This window comes from Grampus griseus, assembly GCF_964374135.1.
Source record: "Grampus griseus genome assembly, chromosome: 6".
In the NCBI taxonomy this organism is placed as follows: domain Eukaryota; kingdom Metazoa; phylum Chordata; class Mammalia; order Artiodactyla; family Delphinidae; genus Grampus; species Grampus griseus.
In genome coordinates this window covers 54,305,711-54,332,435 of record NC_139000.1, presented here as the reverse complement: position 1 = coordinate 54,332,435, position 26,725 = coordinate 54,305,711, and the positions used below count along the sequence as shown (strand labels likewise).

General features: G+C 40.8%; 1 protein-coding gene across 7 annotated transcripts in view; it reads left to right on the top strand.

The window, feature by feature from the left end:
• GLIS3 (GLIS family zinc finger 3) overlaps positions 1-26,725 on the top strand; it is a 513,435-nt gene that overhangs the window by 179,511 nt on the left and 307,199 nt on the right. For all 7 annotated transcript variants that reach the window (XR_014296909.1, XR_014296910.1, XM_082657135.1 and 4 more), the window contains one exon: positions 3,359-4,478. Coding sequence is in view for 5 of the 7 variants with exons in the window: in XM_082657135.1 (XP_082513261.1) it covers positions 3,359-4,478 (1,120 nt within the window). In the remaining 2 variants the exon portion in view is untranslated. The remainder of the gene's footprint in view (positions 1-3,358; positions 4,479-26,725) is intronic.

Sequence of the window (26,725 nt, the reverse complement as noted above, 5' to 3'; positions counted from 1 at the left end):
CACATATATATGTAGTCATTCTTTTAAGCATCATTTTGAGGAATTCCTTGTCATATATACGTTAGTATTTCTTTTGAGCTTGGCATTGAACCAAGCAGTTCAGCTTCGTTATTACACCTCTTACGGCCCCGTGAGAGTTACTGAGCTCTTGCTTCACCAGCTACCCTAACCTATTTCACTGTTGGTTTCTGAGTTTTTCATATTGCTTTTATTTTGTTTGAGTTATCTTTCTTTCACATATAGCTTCAAATTAACCAGTCACCAGAAATAATATGCTTAGGATTAGATGAACATATGGAAATGGAGATTTCTCTAAGTATGGTGATAGAACCACAGCTCTTTGTCACTTTCTTTCCCATAGGCTTGGTGTGGGTAGCAGCAGGGATTATAGGCAAGAGTTCTTTGCAATCTTTCACAGTCATTCAGCATATTGTTTCAGAAGGAGAACAGAAAATGTGTGCTCCAGTTGTAGCTCGTGTGACTTTAAGCCTCGTACACCAGGTCTTTTAATCAAGCAGAGCAGCATGGACCACATGTGGGGTATGTTGTGGGGAAAACAGTGGAGGATGTATGTGATCCAGCTAGGTGACTGCCTATCAAATGCTGCTCTATTTGTACTTCTTTAAGGAGTTTTGGTCCTTTTTCTGGTGTCACTGGGAGGAATTTCACAGAACCTTGGTTTTATTCTCTGTAAAACAGAGGTTATTTAAGCAATCCAATTTACTTACTTCACAGGCTGTATTAAATGAAATAATACAAAGGGAAAATACTTCATAAATTAAAAATGATGGTTATCATTATATTGATTGATTACTCACCTTAATCAATATTTTTTTGGAAAACTTTAACACTCTGGTGGGTACTGGCGGAGATAAAAATGACCCCTTTTTTTGGAGGACTTTGAATTTTATTGAGGAAGATAACACCCACAGATGCTTGAAGTTAGCTATGTTTAAGGCTCAGTACAGACAGTATATAATTTTTCTGGAAAGAGGACTTTTACTGAGAGCTACTATCTTTGGGGCAGGTTTCATGGATTAGAACTTTGAAATATTAAAAGATCTGGGGTAATTGCTTAGAAGGGAGGTAGGCTGCTAGGCAAAGGCCATTTGTTGGAAATTTTGTTCTTATTAGGTGTTTAAGATAGAAGAGAGGGTTCTCCATTCATATAACTGCCTTAGTGAACAGAACATAGAATTTGCTTTCTGAAAAATATATGATAACTGTCTTAGAAAACTGAGATGTCCAAGGAGTTAAGGAATGTGCCTGCATGGGGTTATGCTCAAATTTAAATCGAACGATACTTTAGGTGTATTTTGAGAAAAATAAGAAACATCTCTTGACAGTGGAACAAATGAACATGTCTCACTCACTATAGGCAGCCCTCAAACCAAATAATATAATTTCAAATGCAAAGTATATACAGATGGGTAAAATACTTTCTGCCTGCCATTCACTGCTTAAAAATCTGAAATCCTCCAGTATGACAGTGACCAGGCAAATGCACCATTTGAGAATGTTATATAAACCATCTAAACCTCAGGGTGTAAAGCAAAGTCAGTTGTCTTTGCCTCATATATGACACGACTACTGATTGGACTTGGGTCAGAAAGCAATTCTGTTATCTCCCTGGGGAAGGGACCAAAAGGCCCTTGACATCCTATCACCAGGAGCCTTCAGCTGAGCTCTGCAGGGAGAGCTACAAGCTGCAGGTATGCTGGGAAAATAATTGGAAGTGTCCATGGGGAATTAAAAAACAGATGGTTCAGAAACCACTCTGGGGCTTGCAGGACTTCAGTCCAAATATAAGGATCTGGACAGAGGAAAAGAAATCTGTGTCAAGGGCAACTGGACGTAAATTCCTGCTGTGTTTGTCATCGGTAAACATTACTTCACTTGATGGAAACACCACATCGACAATGGTGTTATCTACCACCTTATACTGTGCATTTCGGAGCTGAGATGTTTTCTTGCTGATTTCTCATGCTTGTAGGAAAGTGTTTCTGGCTTCCATTTTGTGAAAAGAAGAGGAACAGATGGGATGAGAATGCTTCTATTTTTCCCTCAGTTCTTTTGCAACAGGTTGCTGTTTAACAGCTGGAAGTAGTAAATGAGTTCATTCTGGGAAGATAGACATTCTATACAATATTTTATTTTGAATTTTTTGTCAGAAAAAAGATCTCTGTAGAAAGCCAGTGCAAGTACATATAAAGAAGTCAGGTTTTTTGATACACTACAACTCAGAATACACTATTCTGAGTTGGGAGTACAGTGAATTATGAATTATGTCCAGCCTCTTTGTGACAAATTTTCCATCCAAAGGGCATAGCTTTTCTCTTCAATGATTTTTAAGGCAATGATGTCATAGTAAAGCAAAATGAATTTTAAAGTGGCCAGACTACATTACAAAGCATTCTGTTATTCAGCTAACTGTTGTGACATGTGAGGCATGTTTTGTAAAGGGTAAGAAGGACAGGAGAGGAATTGTTGCAAAAGTGAAGTACTTAAAGCAAATGCTTTGCTCTCAGTCCAAATCTGCTGTGATTCAAGGACAACAGTTCATGGAAGATACAAAACTAGAAGGTGTGATTAAACCCTGCACGGCCCAAATGCATAATTATAAATATGACTTGATTTCAGGCTGTCACTCCCATATATATTACAGCTGTATTTTATATATATTTTATTTCTGGGGCAATTTGATGTTGTGACTGAGTACTTACAGTGTGAATTGCTATCTTTTATAGAAACATTTAAAATTCCTTAATGTCAGTGAAATAAACTTGTGAAATTATTATTAGGTCCCCTGGATGACTTTGAGGATTTACTTTTTTTTTCTTTTCAAATTAAGCATAGGTTTATGTTTTACCTCACCAAACAGATTTCACTCAAAGGCTGGGACTCTGTTTAGACTTGTGTTCTGCAATGCCTATTTGTAGTGTGCTGCACACAGTAGATGCTTAATAAATACTTGTTTATTTGGTTTGCCATAACAAACTTCAATAATTATTCCTAGGTCTCTAATTTTTTCCCTGTATTAAAAAAAGATATTTAAAAATAAAGCAAGGACGATTTATTATCACTTAAAGTATTAAGATTATTTATAACAGTAGATCTTTTTGTTTTATTATTCCAGTGAGCATTAGCTTTTATTGTTCTTCTTGGTAAAATGTTATTTACCTGGAACTAAAAGCCTTGGGTTTTATCTTAGCCAAAGAATGTGTGTTTAGCCGAGAATGTAATTAGGGGAAATACTTAAGGGATTGTCAATGCAATGTTCTTTTAGCTCTTAGGCAATCCATATCCTGCTAAAATGTTTGTCTTTTTTTTTCTCCCCGCCTTCTGGCTGCTGTTTCAGGTCCCTTATTTCGCGTGAGTCTTTGGCATCCTCAACTTTGAGTCTGACAGAAAGTCAGTCAGCCTTGAGCGTGAAACAAGAGTGGTCTCACGGCTACAGGGCTCTCCCTTCGCTCTCCTCCAACCACAGCTCTCAGAATGGCATTGATCTAGGGGACCTCCTCAGCCTTCCTCCTGGGACAGCCATGCCCAGCAACAGTGTCTCTAACTCATTGCCATCCTACCTGTTCGGGATGGAAAATAGCCACTCTCCTTACCCTAGTTCCCGGCACTCTTCGGCCAGGTCCCACTCGGCCCGCTCCAAGAAGAGAGCACTGTCCTTGTCCCCGTTGTCCGATGGCATTGGGATAGACTTCAATACCATCATCCGCACCTCGCCCACGTCCTTGGTCGCCTACATCAACGGGTCAAGGTCTTCCCCGGCCAACATGTCCCCACAGCCAGAGGTCTATGGGCATTTCCTGGGGGTGCGCGGCAGCTGTATTCCCCAGCCAGGCTCGGTGCCAAGCAGCCAGAAGGGCGTGCGGGTGGCCAGTGGTGGCCTGGCTCTTCCAGCCTACGACGAGGACAGCGTGCTGGAGTATGAGCGCATGCAGCAACTGGAGCACGGCGGCCTGCAGCCCGGCCTGGTCAACAACATGGTGGTGCAGCACGGCCTGCTGGACTCTGACGGCCAGCCGGCGGGCCTGCTAAAGACGGAGCGCCTGGATGACTTCCCGGGCGGCGCTCTGGACTTGCCCCCGGCACCCCCTCTGCCTCCTCTGCCACCTCCGCCCCAAGGCCCCCCGCCCCCCTACCACGCCCACCCGCACCTGCATCACCCAGAGCTCGTCCACCACACCCAACCGCTGGCCCTGCCTCAGGCCGCCCTGGAGGAGGATGGGGAGATGGAAGACGTTGGGGGCAAGCACTGCTGTCGCTGGATTGACTGCAGCGCCTTGTACGACCAGCAGGAGGAACTTGTGCGGCACATCGAGAAGGTTCACATAGATCAGCGCAAAGGGGAAGACTTCACTTGTTTCTGGGCCGGTTGTCCTCGAAGGTACAAGCCATTCAATGCCCGCTATAAACTGTTGATTCACATGAGAGTCCACTCGGGGGAGAAGCCCAACAAGTGTTCGGTGAGTCGCCTAAAGCCCACGGGAGTTCATTGAAGGTGTATGTGGTTTAACAAACGCTGCCACAAGTTAGGCGGCATTTTTTTCTTTTATGGAGTTTGGATGCTAGGGGTCTAGGTATCCATGGTACCTAGGTATCCTCTTCAGCCTGAGAAAGGGGAAGTTTTCTTTAATTATTAGTGGCTGGGGTATATCTCCACTTCTAGATTCTCTTCTGCAGATGTACATGATCGGGGAGGTTCACGCTGCCACACTGTCCAAAGTCTTGGAAAATTGATTCCCACCAGGCACCAGCTTGAAGTTGCTGAAATGTGCAGGGCAGAGGAACACACACTACACCACCAGCAAGCTTTAGCTATTTTCCAAATTAAATATTCAGTGATTTTCCCTTCCCTCCAATAACTGGGTGAGTGTTAGGGTTAGAGGGGTGGTTCTGATATTTAGAAAGGAACTCACACTTAGCAACTTGGCTAGTAAAAGTGTTGCTGCATACACCCACACGCCTGCACACTGCACCCTCCAAGGTTGTAAGACTAGTTAATGATTTATAGCCAGCATGAAAACACTCAGGGTTACCACAGGAGCTGAGTCTTACTGGATCTCCCTGACTTTAAGGAGAGGGAGTTTGGTGGAAAATGTATAAGGAGAAAGAACCCAGAGGGGACTGTGTCTTTGGTGTTGAAGGAAGCGGGCATGGTGTCTCTTTCTCCCCACTTCCCCCTTTCACAACATCAATCCTGGAACTATCTCTGTTTCTTGGCAGAATTTACTGTTTTTGAATAATATGACTCTTAGATGGTTGCACAAACATTTCACACCTAACAGAAACCCTCAGGGTTTACAAGCAGGACATCACCCTTGGGATCCCAGGGTGGCTTTGCACAATCTCAGACAGCTCGCTTAACTCTTGGAAAAAGAAGAGCATGTGTTTTATATTAGTTTAGATGGACAGGAATATTTCTTTTACAGTTAACAATCTGAGAATTTTAGGTATTCCCTGGATATTGAATATGCTACAGGTCACTAAATGTGTGTAAAAAATATATATCATTTGGAAAAGGAACTTATTTAGATGGTGGTTCCCCCAGCCAGAGTCCCTTCTTTCTGTAGTATGTCTTGATAATAAAGAATCTGGGCCATGTTTACCATGTTTATGCTTGATTATAGATTGGCCAAGTTGTCAGATTCATGTAAAAGCAAACCAAACAGGTGATAGTTGTAAGGCAAGTATTAGAAGCGCTTTTTCACCATCCAGTAGGTATTTTTGAAAGAGTTTTAATAATTTCTGGAGGAATGAAATTGCATTTCTTGTCCTTACATTATGCCCCATGTTATGATTCTTCTTAAGGAAAACTTGAAACTCATACATTGTAAGAATGCCAGGTTATATGACTGAAAAGAATAATTACATTCCAGCCAACAAAACCTTACTCTGTCAGTAAGGTTCTGCATTAAAAATGCCAGAAAGAGACAAGCAATTGAAGGCAATTCCGTTTACTCTGTTTGGAACACACCGGCCTATTGCAGGCAAGGAAGACATTCAGTCTCTGAAGGAAAACAGTCCAGCCTTTTAGTTCTGACTAATCCTGGCTGAAAATAGTTTGCTGGATTTGGCTTTACTGAAATAAACATATAGGCTTGAATTATCCAAAAAAATATTTTTTTTGCATTGCAAAATTAATTTTTGTGCAAAAGGATTTCCCTATTTTCCCACTATCCCCAGATTTTGAAAAGGCGTATAACTTTATAAAGTTGACTTTTGCTAAAGTGCATGATGACTATTAAAAATAGAAATACTTCAGTGAAAGAATAAGCTGAGAGGTGAATGTTTGCAGGCGTCTGCATAGCTTTTCATGGTATTATTCAAGATGGGTATGGGAGGTGATTTTTCTCTTTCCCCTGGTCTGCCTACTCCCCATTTCTAGATGGAATCTTTGCAAAATTTAGATTGCTAGGTTTAATAACATATCAAATCTAGACCCACAAAGCATTAAATCACATGTTATAGTGCAAATGTATTGTACAAAACAGGGTTTCTTAGGGGCTGACTAATGCTGCAGTTCTTGCCTTGGGACTGTATATTTTTAGCAGGAATATAAGACGTACATATCATGAGCATCGTGTCTTGTGAAAACTGTTATGTTGCTGCCTGTCATCTGCTTGATTTGTAGGGTTGTAGCTAACTGGCAGCAAATAATTTTGCCCTGAAAGTTGAGCAGCCTCTCAAGTTGTAGCCCGTGGAGAGAAGACGTTGTGCTTAATGTGGATGCGCATCTGAAAAAGAGGCATTCTTCTGCCTCTTGCAAAACCAGTCTTTACACTCTTGGAATCCAGACACAGAACTCTTAAAACTGAACAGTTTCATCTCTCACTTTTTTAGAAACTGATGGTCGTTGATTCAAAGCTCAAGATCCTTGCCAAGTAAAATGACCACATTCTTCTTTTGGAGACATGAAGTGATCTTTGGGTTTTTGTGGCTGTGTCACATGCTGCAAAGGCTAGGAGCAGTTTAAATTATAAGACCCTGTCCACTTTTGTTTTACGTATGTTTAACTGCTGTTAATTTTCTGTGGACCATAGTTAGAGTTAGTCATCCTTTTCACTCACTTAGCTTATTGACCCAAGAAAGATGTGATGACCCAATTGTGTTTGGTGACCATGACTACAGGCAGCACAATGAGCTTCTGGAAGTCATGTGAAAAGGAGGATGTGTGAAAGGGCTATTCAGTGACAGCCTGCTTACAGTAAGAGGCTACCACTGGTGTCCTCCCTTGATGCCAAATTCCATCTCATGCATGGGAGAACACATTCTCAGAGTCTCTGACTGTAACTCCTCAGCCTTACCCAGAACTCTGGGATTCAGATCTCTCAGGACTTTAGGTGGCAGAACTGGGGGAGGATTGTTAATTTATTATTTGGTTAAACTTACTGGAAGGAGAGAATGGTTTCTTTTCCCTTTCCCACCCAAACAACTCCACCCTTCTGTAGATCTCATTCTTACTACTTCTGTGGAGAGCCAAACCAGCTGCTCTTTTCCCGCTCTTGGCCTTGATTACAGAGATATTCCCAGCCATCGGCAAAGGCCTTGAGAAGTAAAGGCCTCAGCAGGCAGACAGACGGACCTCAGTTAAATCAGAAACTGGAATATGGCAATATTATATTAAAAACACCTGAGTCCATTCACTTCTGTCTACTAATAAAGCGATTTGTAGGTTCCAGATCATTCTATTTAGACCTTCCTGAGCTTAGACCAACCTCAACATTGATGAATCTCAGAATTATCAGAACTTTTGAACATTCCCAGGTATAACTTTGCTGAATTCTATTATGTTTTTCTGAGATGATAAGGTTTCAACTTCTCAAGTCAGAGCAAGTAATGGAGCCTTATAATTAGTTTCTTTCCCAACCCCGTGTTTCATGTTCCTAAAAGATGTAAAGAATAACCCCCAAACTATAGATGTACACTAACCATCCCTAACAGTAGCCATAGTAAGTGTTCCACTGAGTGCACACTGAGAATATTTTTACCGTAGTAGGTCTTTTTGCCATTAAGTTGAAGAGTATGCAACACCTCAGTAGCGTTCCCAGGAAGGTGTCTTCTGAATGAGATCAGACACACTTCTCATGAGAAAGCCTATCTGATCAGGGCAGAGTGAGCAGAGGGACAGGGTTCTGTTGCCAGGATCAGAAACACTGATCCTGGCCTTTGTGCACAAAAGAAAGCAGTTGGGCTGGGAGGTTAGGGAGTGTTAATGAGGGAATTAGGGGGAATGTGGGTCGCCACTTAAATTTTGCTTATTTTTCCTGGATGAATTTTATCCAATAGCAAAAAGGAATTTTGTAAAACTTTTACCCACCCACAGATTTTCACAAAAATGTCACTGACCAAAGACAGCTTTGAATCTTGTATGAATTGACTCATTTCTCCACAGACATTTTGCCTGGCAAAATGCAAAGTATTTGCTTTGGCTTGACTATTGGGCCGTTTGCTTTTTAAGTAACATTGGATTATGGAATACAAGAAAATAAATACAGAGCTGGGGCCATGTCCCCATTCCTCTTCTATGGCCTGATTTATGGGTTATGGGCCAGCCTTAGCCATGTAAGACATTTCTTGAGGAAAAGTAAATTCATTGTAAAATACGGAAGAAGGCTTTTTTTTTTCCACACCCTTTATTTTATTATTTTGATAAGACTTGGCATTGATGTGGTGACCACAATTACCTGACTAGAAGGGACCTCAGGAAAATATCTAGGCATAATTATTAATTATCACTCCACAATCTTCATATTGGCAACAATTAATAAATTCTCGGGCTTCCCTGGTGGCGCAGTGGTTGAGAGTCCGCCTGCCGATGCAGGGGACACGGGTTCGTGCCCCAGTCCGGGAAGATCCCACATGCCGTGGAGCGGCTAGGCCTGTGAGCCATGGCCGCTGAGCCTGCGCGTCCGGAGCATGTGCTCCGCAACGGGAGAGGCCACAACAGTGAGAGGCCCGCGTACCACAAAAAAAAAATAAATAAATTCTCATAATGTCAAGTATTGGAGGGTATGGAGAAGGGAATGTTTTAACATTGTTAGTGAGAGTAAACTAGTGTAACCACTTGGAAAAATTTTTGAGAATATCTAGCAAACGTGAAGATGAGCATATCCAACAAAACCATGTCTAAGACCTAGAGCAACTCTTGGTGGCAGGAAGACATGCCTTTGTTTTTTGTTATAAATTTATTTATTTTTGGCTGCGTTGGGTCTTCATTTGCTGCAAGCGGGGGCTACTCTTTGTTGCATCACGCAGGCTTCTCATTGTGGTGGCTTCTCTTGTTGTGGAGCACGGGCTCTAGGTATGCGGGCTTCAGTAGTGGCACCCGGGCTCAGTAGTTGTGACTTGTGGACTCTAGAGCCCAGGCTCAGTAGTTGTGGCACATGGGTTTAGCTGCTCCGCAGCATGTGGGATCTTCCCGGACCAGGGCTCAAACCCATGTCCCCGGCATTGGGAGGCGGATTCTTAACCACTGCGCCACCAGGGAAGTCCCCATGCCTCTGTTTTTTAAAAAAAGTATAAATAACCTATCTGTCCATAGGTAAGGTGAGTCAACAAACTGTGGTTTATTCCTAATGAAATAATAAAGGAATTTAAAATTAAGAAGCTATATATAAATCGATATATCTATAGATTGATAGATAACAACATGGATAAATAGATAACAATGTTGAATGAAACAATTACATGCAAAAGGGTATATACAGTGTAATATAATTTATGTATATTTAAACACATGCTAAGCAGTATTATACAGTTGTTGTAGATACATAATTACTTGGTTAAACAATAAAATCATGTAGGCAGGATAACCTTAGGATAGTGGATACTTCTAGAGATGAAAGAAATAGGAAGACACGGGATGTATCTTTTATCCAAAGAGGGAGAGAAATGAAACAAATATGGCAGAATATTAAAATGTTTGGTGGTGGCAATACAGCTGTCATAGGTATCTTATAATATTTTCTATGCTTTGCTGGCTGTTTGAAATATTTTATAACTGTAAATATATATTTTTATCTAAAAAGAAAAGAAAAGAAAATCAATGAGTATAATACTCTTAACTCCCTTCCACACATACCAGTTTTTCAGAGAGGAGAAAAAAGCCTAGGGAAATTAAGCGATTTTTCTAAGACTAGAAAGTTGTTTGGCCATTGCCTACTTACTCCAAGGAGGTGGTTTTCCACTTTGGCTGACATTGGAATTGCCTGAAAAGATTTATAAAATACCCATACCTGGGTCCTACCCCCAGAGTCTGTGATGTAATTGGTGGGGTGTGTAGCCTTCCAGGTGATTCTAAAGTGCAAAAGGGTGAGAACTAGTGCTCTAAAAGCTTCCACATTCTGACACTAAACTCTAGATAGATGAAAGCCTACCTTGTCATTTTAGTTAAGGCGTAGGGAGGCACTGTTTAGTAGCAAGTACATTTTCATTATCATCGGTGTCCTGACAATGATTAGGATAATTTCGTGTTCCCTTGGAATAAAATTCAAGACAAGGGATAAGAAGATAACAGAGCAGCGCTGGTCGTGGCAGAAGGCTTTCAACTGAGTGTCCATTTCATATGCAGAGTATTCTCTCTCTACAATTAATAGTCAGTTAAAGGTTGGGATGAATCTGTGCTGAGTAATGAATGTCATTTGCCACCTCCTTGCCTCTTGAGTTAAAAGTGGAACTGACAAATCTGTCACATTGCTCCCATTTTTAAAGGTAAAATAGAGTCTTTCCCCTAACAACTACAATGCAGCCTTTCTGCTTTTAATATAAAATGATCTTCAAAACATTTTTGCTACTATGGATGTTTCTGAAGAGTTGGTAAATTGCTAAAATATTGAATTTTCCCTTTTATCAAATCTGCCTGATGTGATTAAATAAATAAAATTAACATTAATATCCTCTTTGTCTCTTGAGGCTGAAACACCACCAGTGAAACATCTGGTAAAGATCAGAGAGAGCGTAGCTTCCAAATTGTATCCCACAAGGCATCAGTCTGTCAAGTATTTAATGCAAACTCAGTGATTTAAAAAAGATACAACTAAATCACAAAATTTTTTCCCATTGATTTTACATAAGAAAGAGATGCCACCATATTTATCTGTGTATAGACATATCCAACATAGTGTAGACATATATGTGTCACTATAAATTACAAACCCGTTAGTATAGGTAAAAACAAAACCACAGAAATTCTCATCAGATGGGGCATTGGCCACAGTTTATAAGGCGTCTGTCAAATTGGATTTTACATCCCAAAACACAGTTTAGAAACCTTCCATTTGGTAGTGGTTTAATTTTATTTCCCTTTAGAAGGCATTTAATCCACTTTACCTGAGGAACTGGCCTTTCATGAACTTTGTCTTGAAAATAAATTCATAGCAGATTTGGGCAAATGTTTCATAGCAAATCGTGGTTTATGTTTCTTTGCCCGGCACTTCTAGGATTAATGAAAAACAATAGATAATGAGAGAAACTTTAAGAGGCTGAATACTTGAGACTTTATCCTCATTAAGCAAAATCATTAACTACATGACAGTTAATGTTCCTTTTAGTTCATATTTGTTTTGTGGTTTTTCTCTAATTTCACGCCCTGAAATAATGTTTTTAAAATTACAAAAAACTGTGGTAATCTTTTCCTAAAAGATCTGATTAAGGGGATATATTTTAGATCTCCTGAGGTTTGTTCATATGTAGATTTTATTTTATTTATTTTTATTTTTTTATCTTTATTGGAATATAATTGCTTTACAATGGTGTGTTAGTTTCTACTGTATAACAAAGTGAATCAGCTATATGTATACATATATCCCCATACCCCCTCCCTCTTGCGTCTCCCTTGCACCCTCCCAAGCTGATCAAAGCACCGAGCTGATCTCGCTGTGCTATGCAGCTGCTTCCCAGTAGCTATCTATTTTACATTTGGTAGTGTATATATGTCCATGCCACTCTCTCACTTCGTCCCAGCTTACCCTTCCCCCTCCCCATGTCCTCAAGTCCATTCTCTACGTTTACGTCTACGTCTTTATTTCTGTCCTGCCCCTAGTAGTTTCATCAGAACCTTTTTTTTATAGATTCCATATATATATATGTTAGCATATGGTATTTGTTTTTCTCTTTCTGACTTACTTCACTCTGTATGACCGTCTCTAGGTCCATCCACCTCACTACAAGTAACTCAATTTTGTTTCTTTTTATGGCTAATATTCCATTGTATATATATATACCACATCTTCTTTATCCATTCATCTGTTGATGGACACTTAGGTTGCTTCCATGTCCTGGCTACTGTAAATAGTGCTGTAAGGAACATTGTGGTACATGACTCTTTTTGAATTATGGTTTTCTCAGGATATATGCCCAGTAGTGGGATTGCTGGGTCATATGGTAGTTCTATCTTTAGTTTTTTAAGGGATCTCCATACTGTTCTCCATGGTGACTGTGTCAATTTCTATTCCCACCAACAGTGCAAGAGGGTTCCCTTTTCTCCACATCCTCTCCAGCGTTTATTGTTTGTGTATTTTTTGATGATGGCCATTCTGACTGGTGTGAGGTGATGCCTCATTGTAGTTTTGATTTGCATTTCTCTAATAATTAGTGATGTTGAGCATCCTTCATATGTAGATTTTAAAATGTATTTTTCTTAGTTCATTCTCCATCAGTGTGGAAAATTAGTTTGGTGATTTATTAGAAATGTCTTTTGTGACCTTTGGAATATTTCTTGATTACGTTTGCTCTGAGTGGTCGTGTTGACATCTTTGAGTCCAAATGGAATTCAAGTATGTAGAGTGAAAGACCACATTTATTTTTCCATAAAAGAGGTAGTCTGATTCTCTTTGATCTTTCAGAAGTGTTTTCTTCAAGCTCTGGGTAGAATGATGTGGAAAAGAGATTTTTTTTTTTTCTGGGCAGATTTATTAGTTTCTACTGTAATTACTGAGTCAGGGCCTCTGGACTATCAATAAGACAATGAATGTTGTAACCCTGGGTGGTGGATGTGTGGCTGGCAAACACACAACCTGGGTGGGCAGGCTCGATTTCCCCTTGGCTTGAACTGTGGGCAGCCTCAACCAGAGGGGAGATTGGTTGGTTTAGTGGGTGTCATTGCTCATATGGGAGGTTGGTGTAGATAGGAATTTGATGAGAAAATGGAATGAAACCTGTGTGTTCTTATTTTGCAGCACAGTATTTATTTTTATTTTCTTGGTCCATGGATGCTGGATTTGAGTACAGAGAATAACTAATAATTTTGAATTTTGAAGACTTTAAAAAATAGTTAATTTGAAAAGTAACTGAGAAACTGGAAAATGAGATGACCTAGTTCTGGGCAGGCAGGGGCAATGTGCATGAGTAATTACACCATGCTCCAAACTTAAGGTGAGCGTATAGTTTATTGTTCAAATTGGGACAATTTTGAGAGTGAAAGGGGTTCTCTTTCCCTGGAATATCTGTGCAAAACAGGCTTGTCCTAGAAAAACCAGGATGTATAGTTGTCCTGCCCAAATAGTATATGCAGGGACTTCCCCGGCGGTCCAGCGGTTAAGACACCGTGCTTCCACTGCAGGGACCATGGGTTTGATCCCTGGTCGGGGAACTAAGGTCCCTCATGCTGCGTGGTGTGGCCAAAAAAATAGAAAAAAACAGAAAAAACCAAACAGTATTTGCACTGATGTGTCCAACCAATCAATGCATGCTCATTCATTTATTTGATCACTGAGTACAAGCCATGTGCCATGCCCTGTCCTGGAAGCTGGGGGTGAGTAGGTATGGAAATAAATGGGACATTCTTTTGAAGAGATCACAGTCTTCTAGCAGTGACAGCTGTGAAAATAGTTATTTACACAGTAGTGAAACAAGGGCTGTGATATAGGTCTGTGCAGATTGTTTTAATGGGAAAACAGGGGAAGAAGCTTCCAGCTCTGTAGAGTCTTAGAGGAGGCGACTGCATCTTGAAAGAAGACAGTGATTCTTGCAGAGAAAAGGAAGGAAGCCATTCAAATGGAGCACCACAATATGTGATAACACAGGGGTGTGAAAGAGTCCAGGAAAGAAACAGTTCCTAGGTAGTTCGATGGTCCAAGACTAGGTAGGAGTGTGAAGGGAGGCTGGAAATTCACCTTGGGCCAATAACAAAGGACTTTTACTATCAAACAGGGATAATATTTTGAAAATTAGAAAGAATTACACACCTAGTTAATACAAATGCAAATTCAGTTAAAACAAAAAAAGTCTTAGGAGGCAGCATTATGAAGGAAGTAAGCACAGTGCTTTAGTGCATGTGAAATGAAACTCTGATGTCCCCCAAACCATCTCATTGTCTCTTAAAGTTTATAGTTTCATTCTTCATTGAAATGTATCTCTTGACAGCTATAATATGAAACACAAATTTTTCTTATGCCAAATGATAAGAAACACATAAATGGAGTGTTTATCTCCACATAAATGGAGACAAACGTAAAAGTATTTTCTGTGGTGGGCTTTAAAGAAAATTAAAAACCCGAGGAAGACTAGGGACCAAAGGCTATTTGAGCAGTTATGTGGAATGACTAAGAAGTGAACAGAGGCTGCATACATTATCCTGTGTATGAGTAGCCTTCTATTAGTTAAATATTTCCTTTTATAATCCGTAAAGTAGTGAAGTACTGTTAAGCAAAGGTTGAACTGGTACTCGTCATGTTGAGCTTGTCAGCCCTTTCCAGACTTCCTCCCACCCTCTGACTGCTAAGATTTACTGTGGAATTTTTTTCTTCTCAGACTGAATTAATACAGAGCAGAGCTAAATGTTTGAGATGGTTAGAGGAGTGCACATTAAGTAAATTCTCATCAAGATGGCACCCATTCCTGCTGATTCAATCTGGAGCACCTTAGGGCCTCATGCCTCTTTAGACAGGGGAAGGCAGAGTGAAAGCAGAGACTGGCCTTTTGTTACTTGAGCTTCCTGCTCTAGAGCGCTCACCTCACCTGGGGCTTGAACCTCCCAATGTTGGGCCATTTGCCTGTGTGACCAGAGAGCACAGCCTGGAGCCAACATCAGTAGACTTAGGTGTTCAGAGTGCTCCAGATAAGGCATCTGACCGGTCTTGTCCTTAAAATTTACGAGGCAGCATCTCAGGCTTGTATTTATAGAACAATTTCTTTTTTGTGTTTTCCCATGCTTATTTGAAAATGCTTTAAGTTTTAAGCTGGGAAAGCTCATCCTTTGATTAGAAATATTGCTACAAGTAAACTCTTTCTCTTCTGCCACTTCCATCTCCCATTCCCAGTCAGTTTCTAGCGTGAAACCACCAAATGGTGCTTTGTTAGCCAAGAGAATGGATTTGGAGGTGGAAGAGCAGTTGTAATGAAGGGAAAATGGGGGACCCCACCTTAAAAAAATTCTGAAATGGAAATTTGTCTTCCATTACATTTGTGGTGACTCTTATTGTCTCCTTCCCTCAGAATTTCCATGCTGCCTTAGGGCCCATGCTTTTGCTCCTTATTTTTTCCCGCCGTCTATTCAAGGCTTGCTTTTGGGAAAAAAGTTCAGCAAAGATAAAATTCATACATATAAATAAATGGTGAATGACTGAGAAAAGATTCAGTGCACTGGCCTTCCCAGGGGTAGTTGCTATTTTCACTAGGAAGAAAGTGTTAAACCTCTCCCTTAGACAGAAACTAGTTTAGGGAAATGAAAAGGGAAAGAAAATAATGGTCTTACAAATTCTGAGCTACTAGATTGCTTTAATCTTCACCATAGCCCTCAGAGTGAAGTAATTTGTGGAGCTTGAGATTCACATTCTCTTCTTTATAACTACATATTCCAACATCATTATTCATCTTTGAGTCCTACCCATGGCACCTGGCTCAATGATTAGAATAACGTATAGTATCTCTCAAATATATATACATACATCTCTATCTTTTTACTAACCAATCAACTGATCTATCTATATCTGTGTATATGTATATGTGTGTATGTGTATATATATATATATATATATACACACACACACACACACACATATGTGTGTGTATACATATATTCTTGGAGTCAGGATGGGTACATGGAGGTTATTATTATTCTATTGTTTCTACTTGTGAGAAGATTTGAAATTTTCCATAATAAAATGTTAAAAATAAGCAAATAAAGTTTTTGAGTTAACTTTTAGGAAGCAAAAGGACAGTTCGTTCATTCCCTCCAACACCTCAGAAAATGTTGCCAGCCATTTTTTTCCTTGGGTATCCTGTGTTCTGATCTGAAAGCAAATTAATTTTTTCCATTGCTCTTAAAGGTCTCTGAAATAATTTTGCTTAAAAATGAGATGAGAGATACTCTTAAGCAATAACATGATATTTGAAAAGGCAAACGATAACAAGGAAGCGTTATTGGAGTATGTTAAGATAATCTGACTTCTGTAATAGACAGCCCCAAATCTCAGTGGCTTGGTACAATAAAGGTTTGTTTCTTATTCATGTTGTAATACAGCTTGCTCCTTGTGATTGTACAGTGGCTCAGGAACCTTCAATCTAATAGCTCTGCAATCTGAGTCTAGGGTGAAAGAGCATGTTGAGGATTGTGCAGAAGGTTTGGAAGCTGGATCTGCAAATGACACGCTTCACTTCTTCCTGCATCCCATTGGCCCGAACTTAATCACATGACCCCAGCTAACTGCAAGGGGGGTTGGGAAATGTGGTCTTTATGTGTGCACAAGAGGACATTAAACACAGAATATTGTATCGTCAGCAAGCAACTAGACATCCCTCTCCTGCTTCACCCCTGACCTATCCTGGTTCTCTGTATCCCCTTGAAAAGAAGAAACATTCAAATCTTGATCTTTGAGTTTTTCTTGAGTGGCCACCCTATATCATCAAAGTGGTTTTGTAAAAGACCATTTCTTTTTTCTTATCAGTGCTGGCTTCTATAACTTGCTTTTCAACTTACTAAATCTTTCCCAGCCCAACCATTTTTTTCTTATTTACTCTCCAAGGATTCCATTGCCATACAGTCACCACTGTTGGGAAAACTCTTGTTATCTCAAGTGAATTACTCAGTTTTTCCCACCTTGTCCAAATTACATGTTCTTGGTGCATAATTCCCCACTGCTCATCATCTTTCTAAGTCATGAGGATGTGTGATGTCTTCATGTCCCACAGGCACTCACCCTTGAGGGAGATCTGCTCATTATCAAGGGCAAGGTCATAAATGAATCACAGAGAGATACACCATCGTGAACAGAAATGTGGTGTGAAGGGCTATTTTACTAAGACCCTGAAACACAATATTCCCCATCTGTTCATAAAGTAACTTATTTGATACACACAGTGTGGTCATAAGTGCTCTTCTATTCTCTGAATGCTTGCTTTTGGTCATGAACTGGCACACACAAAAGGAAAAAATGACAGTGTGCCTCTATGGACACTTTTGGTCCGTTTCCATAAATATATTCAAACAAAATGAAATTGCCTGGCTCTAATAATATGTCCTTTAGTGTGTTTAAGCTTGCAAAATTACCCCCAAGGATGACAAATTGTAAACATCATGCAATACCACAGCCGTGGTTCAAGGCCTGTCTCAGTGTTCTGCCGACATTCACCCTTCCTAGAAACGTTTAAAGTGTTTTAGGAAAACGAAGCTAGGCAAACAAGCTTATCAGGAACGACAATAAAAAAATCATTGATTCTAATTAGGAGGCGTCACATATACAGAAACAAAGCTGCTTTTGTGTAGTGGAAAGTCTATCTGTTCTCTGAAACACGTGGAGTGTTTTCAAGTCACTTTAGATAATGAAGCTGACAAAGTTTCGGGGCCCTAACCTTTTGGCCCATCTCAAGCAATGCAGCTGCACTTGTCGAAACTTGTTGAAGGTGTTGGTGGGAGGTGTGCTGGGATACAAGTTGTTATAAAGGTGACAGTGAGACAGATGCTATTTTTTCTGAAAGCCCCAAACTACATGATAAATTGAGGTGCGGAGTATTTAGGTTCTTGAGGCAAGGACTGAGTTTATAGCAGTTACCTCTAGTTGTTCCTGTAGCAAGTACTTCCCCCAGCAGCCCAGTGCATTGACCCACCACTGGTGAGGACTCCAGCGACTCCGGCTGTCGGTCAGCCTGCTCCTGCTCCTTCGTGTGTCCTGGGGAGATCAGCTTTAGATTGTAACCCTGGTTTTGTGCTATGCTCATGGAATGGGGTCTTTATGGTGGAACCAGGCAAAAAGGAGCTGTATAATCTGAGCAAATAATGGAGAAATCACTCTAATTGCTTTACTCCATTGAGGTAGTAAATCAGAATCCACAGCTGTGTCACTGTCACTTCTCTTGAATTCAGAACTTCAGAAAAATGAATTTCACTAGGCCACAGGGTCAGGAACATAGATCATAGTAAATCAATGGACAGTTTAGTTCAATATTAAGAGTACATATTGACCATTTGCAGTGTCAATGATTTATTCTCAAGGAGGAGTTTCAAAGAAGACGTTTCTAGTTGCTTGATTGTACATTTCCTCGGAAGACTGGCTTGCTAATCACCATCAGTGAGTAATAGGGGTTGCCCCACCCTGAAAAATAAAGCCCGTTGTGTTCTGAAGGAATGATACTGCCAAGTGTCTTGACAGGCTCCTGCTGCACTTGTCAAACAGCTGTGCCTGGGTGTGAAATTTTGAAGTTGGATTCTCACTTAGCCAAGATTAGAATAGGTTTAATTGAAGGTGTCTGAAACGGGGGACAATTTAAAATTCTTAAACACAGAATTCACGCATTTCTAAAAAACATTGTACTGATCATTTCTAAATTATTTGGTTTCCGCCTTCATTTTTACTAACATAGATATTATATAAAATTCAAATGATCATAATATAAAAGAAAATTATCTTAATATGGAAAATGTTGTAAAGTTATTTGTATAATTTTTTTTCACTTAAAGATCTTTAAATATTTGGTTTATGTTTACATTTTAATACTGAGTCATTCCTCTATTTGCAGGTGTGCGTGCTCTCTGTGGTCTCTAAAAGTGATCCGCAGGTGTAAGACAAAAAGGTCTCTGATGACTATCTCTATTTCACTCATTCAACTATTGAGCAATTGAGCAACTATTTCATAACAACCACTCTTCTAGGCCCTGGGGATATAACAGTGAAGAGATCAGACCCCAAACTCCCTGTCCTCTTGGAGCTCTAGAGGGAAGGATAGTAAATAATGCAGATGCTTGGGGGAAGAAGGTTTCAGACAGAGAGAACAGCAAGTGTAAAGGCCTTGAGGCAGTAGTGTTGGCCTGGTTTGTTCTAGAAACATCAAGGAGTCCAGGGTGGCTGGAGTAGAGTGAACAAGGGTGAAAGAGAAGAGGAATTCAGGGAAAAAATGTTTAGGGTCTAGATTGTTTAGGGCTGGTAGTCCGTGAAAGGATAGTTTTGAGTAGAGGGATGATATGATTTATATTATGTTTTTGTATAATTGTTGAATGCTGTATGGAGTGTACATTGAAGAGGAACTAGGAATAGAAGCAGGAAGACCAAGCCTCCGTAACTGGGATCATTGCAGTAACCTTCTCTCTGGTCTTCCTGCTCATGTCCAGAGGTAGAAGTTAGGATAATCAATTGAGTTCTGGCTATATAAACATAGCCAGAACTCAGTTGACAGAATTTCTCAATGGATTGGATATGGGATGTGGGAGACAGAAGTGTCAGCTGTGACCCCAGGGTTTGGAGTCTGGGAGGATGGGAGTTACCTTTAACTGACTGTGGGAGGTTTGGGGAGAAAACAGAGAGTTTGGTTTTATTTTTTAAATTTTATTTATTTTACTTATTTATTTTTGGCTGCACTGGGTCTTTGTTGCTGTGCGCGTGCTTTCTCTAGCTGCGGAGAGCAGGGGCCACTCCTCGCTGTGGTGCGCAGGCCTCCCACTGTGGTGTCCTTCCCCTCTGCGGAGCACGGGATCCAGAGCACAGGCTCAGTAGCTGTGGCACATGGGCTCAGCAGTTGTGGCTCACAGGCTCTAGAGTGCAGGCTCAGCAATTGTGGCACATGGGCCCAGTTGCTCTGTGGCATGTGGGATCTTCTTGGACTAGGGCTCGAACCTGTGTCCCCTGCATTGGCAGGTGGACTCCCAACCACTGTGCCACCAGGGAAGCCCAGAGTTTGGTTTTAGGCTTGTTAAGTTTGAGGAGCCTGTGGTGTGAGTCCCAGGGTGAGTCTGGAGATCAGGGAAGTCTAGACTGATACTATTTTGGGGTTACCTATGTATAGATAGTATTCAAGGTTATGAGATTGCCTGACCTGATTGAAAGTGAAATAAGTAGAGTCATGAAAAAATTGGTGTCTGTACTCCTGAATTCCATGAGGGGTGGGTGAAAGGAGAGATGAGTTGTAGTAGTCAAGTCCTCTTTCCCAAACAACTTGTATCTCCTTTGCCGTGCTTTGTTGTGTTGCCCTGACCCTACCTTCCGTATATCTAGGAGAATTTCAAGGTGCCATTGAAGAGAAAAAGATAGGGTTGAAGAGGTTGGTTCAAGTTGGACTGCCATTGACATACCTGTATTTCTGTTTCCAGATCAGAAGATAAGCAGACAGAAAACAAGGAGTACATGATTCAAGAGAATAAATAGGTTTCTACCGTCATAGTCTTATGCTCTTGAAATTGGGGGGTTGTTAATAATAGGATCCATATATCTTAGTTTATACAGAACTTAACAGTGTGTAAGCTCCAAGAAATAGTCTTAAGTCAGTTCTATCATTGAGGTGACATGGAGGTGACAAGGAATCCAGGAACAGATTGGATGACTTCTTGGTCAGTTTGTTGAGGGGATTCAAAAAATAATGGGTAATTTTTTTCTCCTTTTCCAACAGTGAGATTCTGAGATTCTGTCTTTTAATAAATTGATCTCTCCGTGAATTTGATGGTAGCTTGTGTTCCAGAATTCATGTTCTCAATAGCCTGGCTGATTTCTGCTTAGACAGCCAGCTCCATGAATGTCTCCATAATGTTGATAGGGAGCAATATGAAAGAGCTGTGGGTTTGAGGTTTTCAGGGGTTGTACTTGGGTTCATGTTCTAGATGTGTGCATTGTGTGAAAGGCTCAGGGATTCTGTTCTTGGCCATTGAAGCCCAGGGAGTCTGTGGAAGTAATTTTAATTTTAAGATTACACAATTATATTTCTTCCTACTCTAGAAACAGCTTAATGAAATACCTTTTGTGTACCATGTATTGGGTTTGTTTACTGTAGATTGTGATAGCTAGGGAACAAAACCTTACATTTTAGCTTTTGGAAAATTTTATGATGTTCATGTCTTTGGCAATAAAACTTCGTTGGCTCCAACAAGATGCCTCTTTTGTTTGCCTGAAGTGTTATGTCAGGTCTATATTCAGAGAAGGGATAGGGATTTTTTTACATTTATTTTTCCCTTCTGTTTCCTCTCTTCTCCCCCCATTTTCTAGCACCTACTCATTCACTTTATGTTTTCTTTCTACGCAGAGCTATTGAAGGTGAGTACAAAGAGAAAATGGAGGTTTTAACAGTGCTTAAAATCTGTGTGTGTGTGTGTATTTCCATCCAGTGACTGCAAAAGTATATTCAGTGCTTAAAAACAGTGATATTTAATATTTAAGTCTATATTTTATAGAGTTTATATCTGTTGTAGGGACTGTCTTATATTTTCTGGCAGGGTTTACTGTTCTACTAGTTAGGGCAGGGCTTCACAACCTTACGCTATTGATACTTTGGACCAGATAACTCTTTGTTGATGAGGGCCTCTCTTGAGCATTGTAGGATGTTTAGCTGCATTCCTGGCCTCTACACATTAGATGCTAGTAGCACCCTCTTTATCCCTGGTAGTGACAAAAATATCTCTAGGCATTCTGTATGTCTCCTGGGGGGCAAAGTTGCTGCAGGTTGAGAACCGCTGAGCTAGGGGAGTCTGAATTTCTCTGCCTTATTCATGTGGAGACAGGGCAGTTATTTTGAGATTGCAGTCAGTGCCTGAAATGCAAATATTTGGCTTAAAAAATCTTCACTTGGCATATCCAAGTGAGAGCTTATGGGACCCTTTTCTTCTCTGGCCTCACCAAGGACCCTGGCCATGACCTCTGCAACTTCTGATGACCAGTTGATGAAGAAGTAGTCCTTGATGCATTCAGGATTGTAGTAGGGAGGGATGTAAATTGTTCCAAGAACCTACTTGACCCGGAATTGCCTTTTCTTATAGAAATACTGATGTAAATGGAGGGTTGGTTCCCTGTTCCAGAAAAATGGCTGTATCTAGAATGTATCCTCTTCTGTTGGGGAAGTGGGGATTTATCTAGAGCAGAACTACTGTGATATTTTAAGCCAGAATCCCAGTCTTAGGTGAGAATAATCCCTATCAATATTCAACTTCTCAATTTCCGTATTAATAACGAAAGCATAGTACTGAAAATATACAGAAATTTAAAGACCCAAATTTGCAGTTTCACTGTGTTTGTCTTTGCAATGCTCTGCCTTTTGATTCTAGAAGTGAAGCCCATTTCACTCTCCCATTTAGAACAAGTCATTGAGAGGGTGCACTGTTGGTGCCCACGATGGCACTAGATATAAATGACTCATTAACAGGAAAGGGCTCTCTCCATCACTACTTGACTTCAATAAGGAAAGCCAAAGAACCTTTAGATCTACAACTGTATCAAGCCAGCAGTGCTTACAAGATTAAACTTTTTTGAAATCAGCTAATTAGAAGCAATTTTAAAACAAACAGCTTTCTGGAGCTTCATCAGGAAAATCATAGGTATAATTATCAGTAGTTACATGTATTATCCTAGAAGAATAATTTTCAAAATATAAGACACTGATTGTTTACCTAACCTGTTCCACCCAGGGGACTTTTTGAGTCAAGACTGGGTTTGGAAATATTTTACACAGAATGACTAGTGGCAGTAATAATAGACATTGACAAATGAAAGTGGCCTTGTATGGTTTATACAGAATAATAAAAATCACCCTATGCTTATGACAGAAGAAAATTAAGTAGAACAGCTGTATTTGGACATTTACTTTTGGACCCTGAGGGAAAAAAAAAAAGTTTTCACAGTTCGAGACAGACTGTTGGGAAGCTGAACTCTACCCAAGATAATAACATCTTCCATTTGTTAAGTCAGGTTTACAAAGCACTGTCCCATGCATAATCTCATTGGATTCTCACAATAATCCTTAGAGGTAGAAAAGGTAGTTGCAGTTTTCATTTCCATTTTAGAATAAGGGAGCAGCTCATGTGACTTTACTAAAGTTTTACAGCCAGTAAGTACTAGATTGTAAACCAAGACCCAGGTCTGTTGGACTCCTGGACCAGCATTTTTTTCCATTCCACCACAGCCTTCCATAAAGCTATTGTGAGTCATGTTTATTCCATTTCATACTCTGCTTTTTTCTGGGATCCCAATCCTAGTTCCTGCCCCTACTCCACTAGGACAGCTGCATTGCACAACCCGGGACACCATTCATTTTGCACACCCCCTGGTGTATTGCAACTAGAGGATCCCTGGAGAAGCACCGTGTACATAGGCCGCATGAAATTCCATCCATCAGTAGAGTTTCTACCTGTGTTCATTTACAACTGCACAGCAATACCGTGGGTGAGTAAAGTGGCTCTCTATGCCTAGGAACTTTAAAAGAACCATTTTTTGCCCTTCTTTTCTTCCCTCAGTGTTATACCACTTAAAACATCATATAACTCTATGGTACGACTTGTGGAAATGGCTACTTGGGTTCTGCAAAAAAAAACCCCAAAAAAGCCACCACTGTTTCTTTTTATTTGGTTAAAGAAACACCCTGGTATCTGACCCAGAATCATTTCATCTCGTTTAAGATGATGTAATTTTGTTCTTTTGAATTTGGTTATTCTGGAAAAGGCACATTTTTACTTGTTACAAAAGTATGTATCTCAGAACAAATGTATAGACACCAAGGGGGGGAAGCGGCGGGGGGCAGGGGTGGTGGTGTGATGAATTGGGAGATTGGGATTGACATGTACGCACTGATATGTATAAAATAGATAACTAATAAGAACCTGCTATATAAAAATAAAATAAAATTATGTCCAGCCACCAAAAAAAAAAGTATGTATCTCTGAACCATATATTATCAAGGAGTATTAGAAGTAGGTTTTTATTTATTTATTTTTGCCTGCGTTGGGTCTTTGTTGCTGTGTGCGGGCTTTCTCTAGTTGCGGCGAGCGGGGGCTACTCTTCGTTACGGTGCGCGGGCTTCTCATTTTGGTGGCTTCTCTTGTTGCAGAGCACGGGCTCTAGGCGCATGGGCTTCAGTAGTTGTGGCACGTGGGCTCAGTAGTCGTGGCTCACAGGCTGTAGCGCGCAGGCTCAGTAGTTGTGGCGCACGGGCTTAGTTGCTCCGCGGCATGTGGGATCTTCCTGGACCAAGACTCGAACCCCTGTCCCCTGCATTGGCAGGTGGGTTCTTAACCACTTAACCGATTAGTCGGAACTAATCCTAACTCACAGCCCTTAGAAAAAACCAACCCTGCCAACACCCTGATTTTGGCCTTACAGCCTCCAGAACTGTGAGACAAAAAAATTTTTGTTATTTTAAGCCACCTGTTTGTGGTACTTTGTTACAACAGCCCTAGGAAATGAATACAGAGTTTCCTCTGTGCCTGCCTTTGACAAACTGCTGCAGGTGCCACTGCCACTGCTGCTTTTTTTTTTTTTTTTTTTTGGCTGTGTTAGGTCTTCGCTGCTGTGCGTGGACTTTCTCTAGTTGTAGTGAGCGGGGACTGCTCTTCGTTGCAGTGCACGGGCTTTTCATTGCGGTGGCTTCTCTTGTTGCAGAGCACGGGCTCTAGGCACGAGGGCTTCAGTAGTTGTGGCTTGCGGGCTCTAGAGAGTGTAGGCTTCAGCAGTTGTGGCACATGGGCTTAGTTGCCTTGTGGCATGTGGGATCTTCCAGGACCAGGGATCAAGCCCATGCCCCCTGCATTGGCAGGCAGATTCTTAACCACTGGGCCACCAGGGAAGTCCTGCTTTTCCTTCTTGGTGTCATAACTATAGAAAACCATGCAGCAGAATGCTGGACTTCATCTTGAAGGCAGTGGGGAGCCACTGGAATGTTTTCAGAGGAGAAGGAAATGATCAAATCTGTGTTTTAAATGTTCACATTGGCTGCAGTGTGGAGAAATACATTTGAGAAGCATGATGGGAGCAAGACCATAGACCTGTAAGGAGGTTTTTATGCTAGTTGAGTTGAGAGATGAAGAAGGCATAAATTATAGTGAGGACCCACTGAAGTATCATCCATTCCTTAGGTTTCAGTACAGCCTCATCTGCACACATACTCTCTTAGCTTGTGGGCCAGAGCAGGATGGACCAGCTGTCTTGTGGTACATGTTCTAGTCTGCCATGCATCAGGGCTCCAAGCACACTTGTAGTTCATGTTTTCTGAAACCCAACTCATGGGAATTTGGGTATTATCACACCCTGCCCTGGACATAGGTATTCTTACTTTGAGCTCTGCATGCAGGTTTGTTTAATGTGTTTTGGAAGTGTGTGAGAGCTAACTTGGAGAGACAAATGAGTAAGTTTCTAGGAGGAATTAAATCATGAGTCTGTCTATATTTGAATTAAGATCCCTGGAATTTTATGTCTCAACTTTGATCATTTTTTTTTCACTGTAAATAAAAAGCAAAAAGGTGAAGAAGAATGACACTGTAGCAAGGGATCAGAAGAATTTTTTAACAACTTAGAAATTAAGTTTAGAGCCATCCCGATACTTTTTTTTTTTTATACACGGGCCTCTCACTGTTGTGGCCTCTCCCGTTGCGGAGCACAGGCTCCAGACGCACAGGCTCAGCGGCCATGGCTCACGGGCCCAGCCGCTCCGCGGCATGTGGGATCTTCCCGGACCGGGGCACGAACCCGTGTCCCCTGCATCGGTAGGCGGACTCTCAACCACTGCGCCACCAGGGAATCCCCTGATACTTTTAAGGCACATTTGTACTGTATACAGTTGGAAGAAGGAAATGTTACAGAGAGAGGCTTTAGTTCACATCCAGTTAATCTCTCAGGATAATTTGTTTACTGGATTCTGCTGCCAAACCTATGAGTTGCTTTCTTCAGGGGTGAGAGTTCGTCGATGAAGTGATTTATTATGTTTCTATTACACAGCATATTGATCATGCTCATGGAAAATGTTAACGGTGTCCCTTCTACATCATTCATCTTCCACTCTCTCCTTCATTATTCCCATCCCCCATCAGTAGTTCTTGTATCACAGAGGGACATCTCATTAGGAATATACCAAGGTTGGTGAATGACATGGCTCTGTGTGTTGCTGCAGGATTTTTAAAAGGCATTCATTACTTAGAATTGCAAGAGGGAATTAGCATTTAAGTAAGAAAGTGTTACAAAGTCTTGAAAGTGGGTCCTTCCATAGCTTCGGTGAGAAATTAAATTCTGAGAGACAGAAATTTGTTTTTATTTTCATATCTCTCAACTGTACCAGCTCTTCCTTCTTTAATCATCCAGTGTCCTGCTGTGTAGAAGAATCTGTGGACCTCTCCGTGTGATACTGAGACCCTGACTTTAAAAAGTTATGAACTAGTTCTGAATACGTAAGCCTGTAAGAATATTACAGCGAACACTCAAATAGACTGATGGAATAGAATAGATTCCAGAAATGACCCACAAATAAATGGAAGCTTAATTTTTCAGAATTCTGTGTTGTTTTGTTTTGCTGCTTTAACTGAATAGTGGGTCTTCCCGCT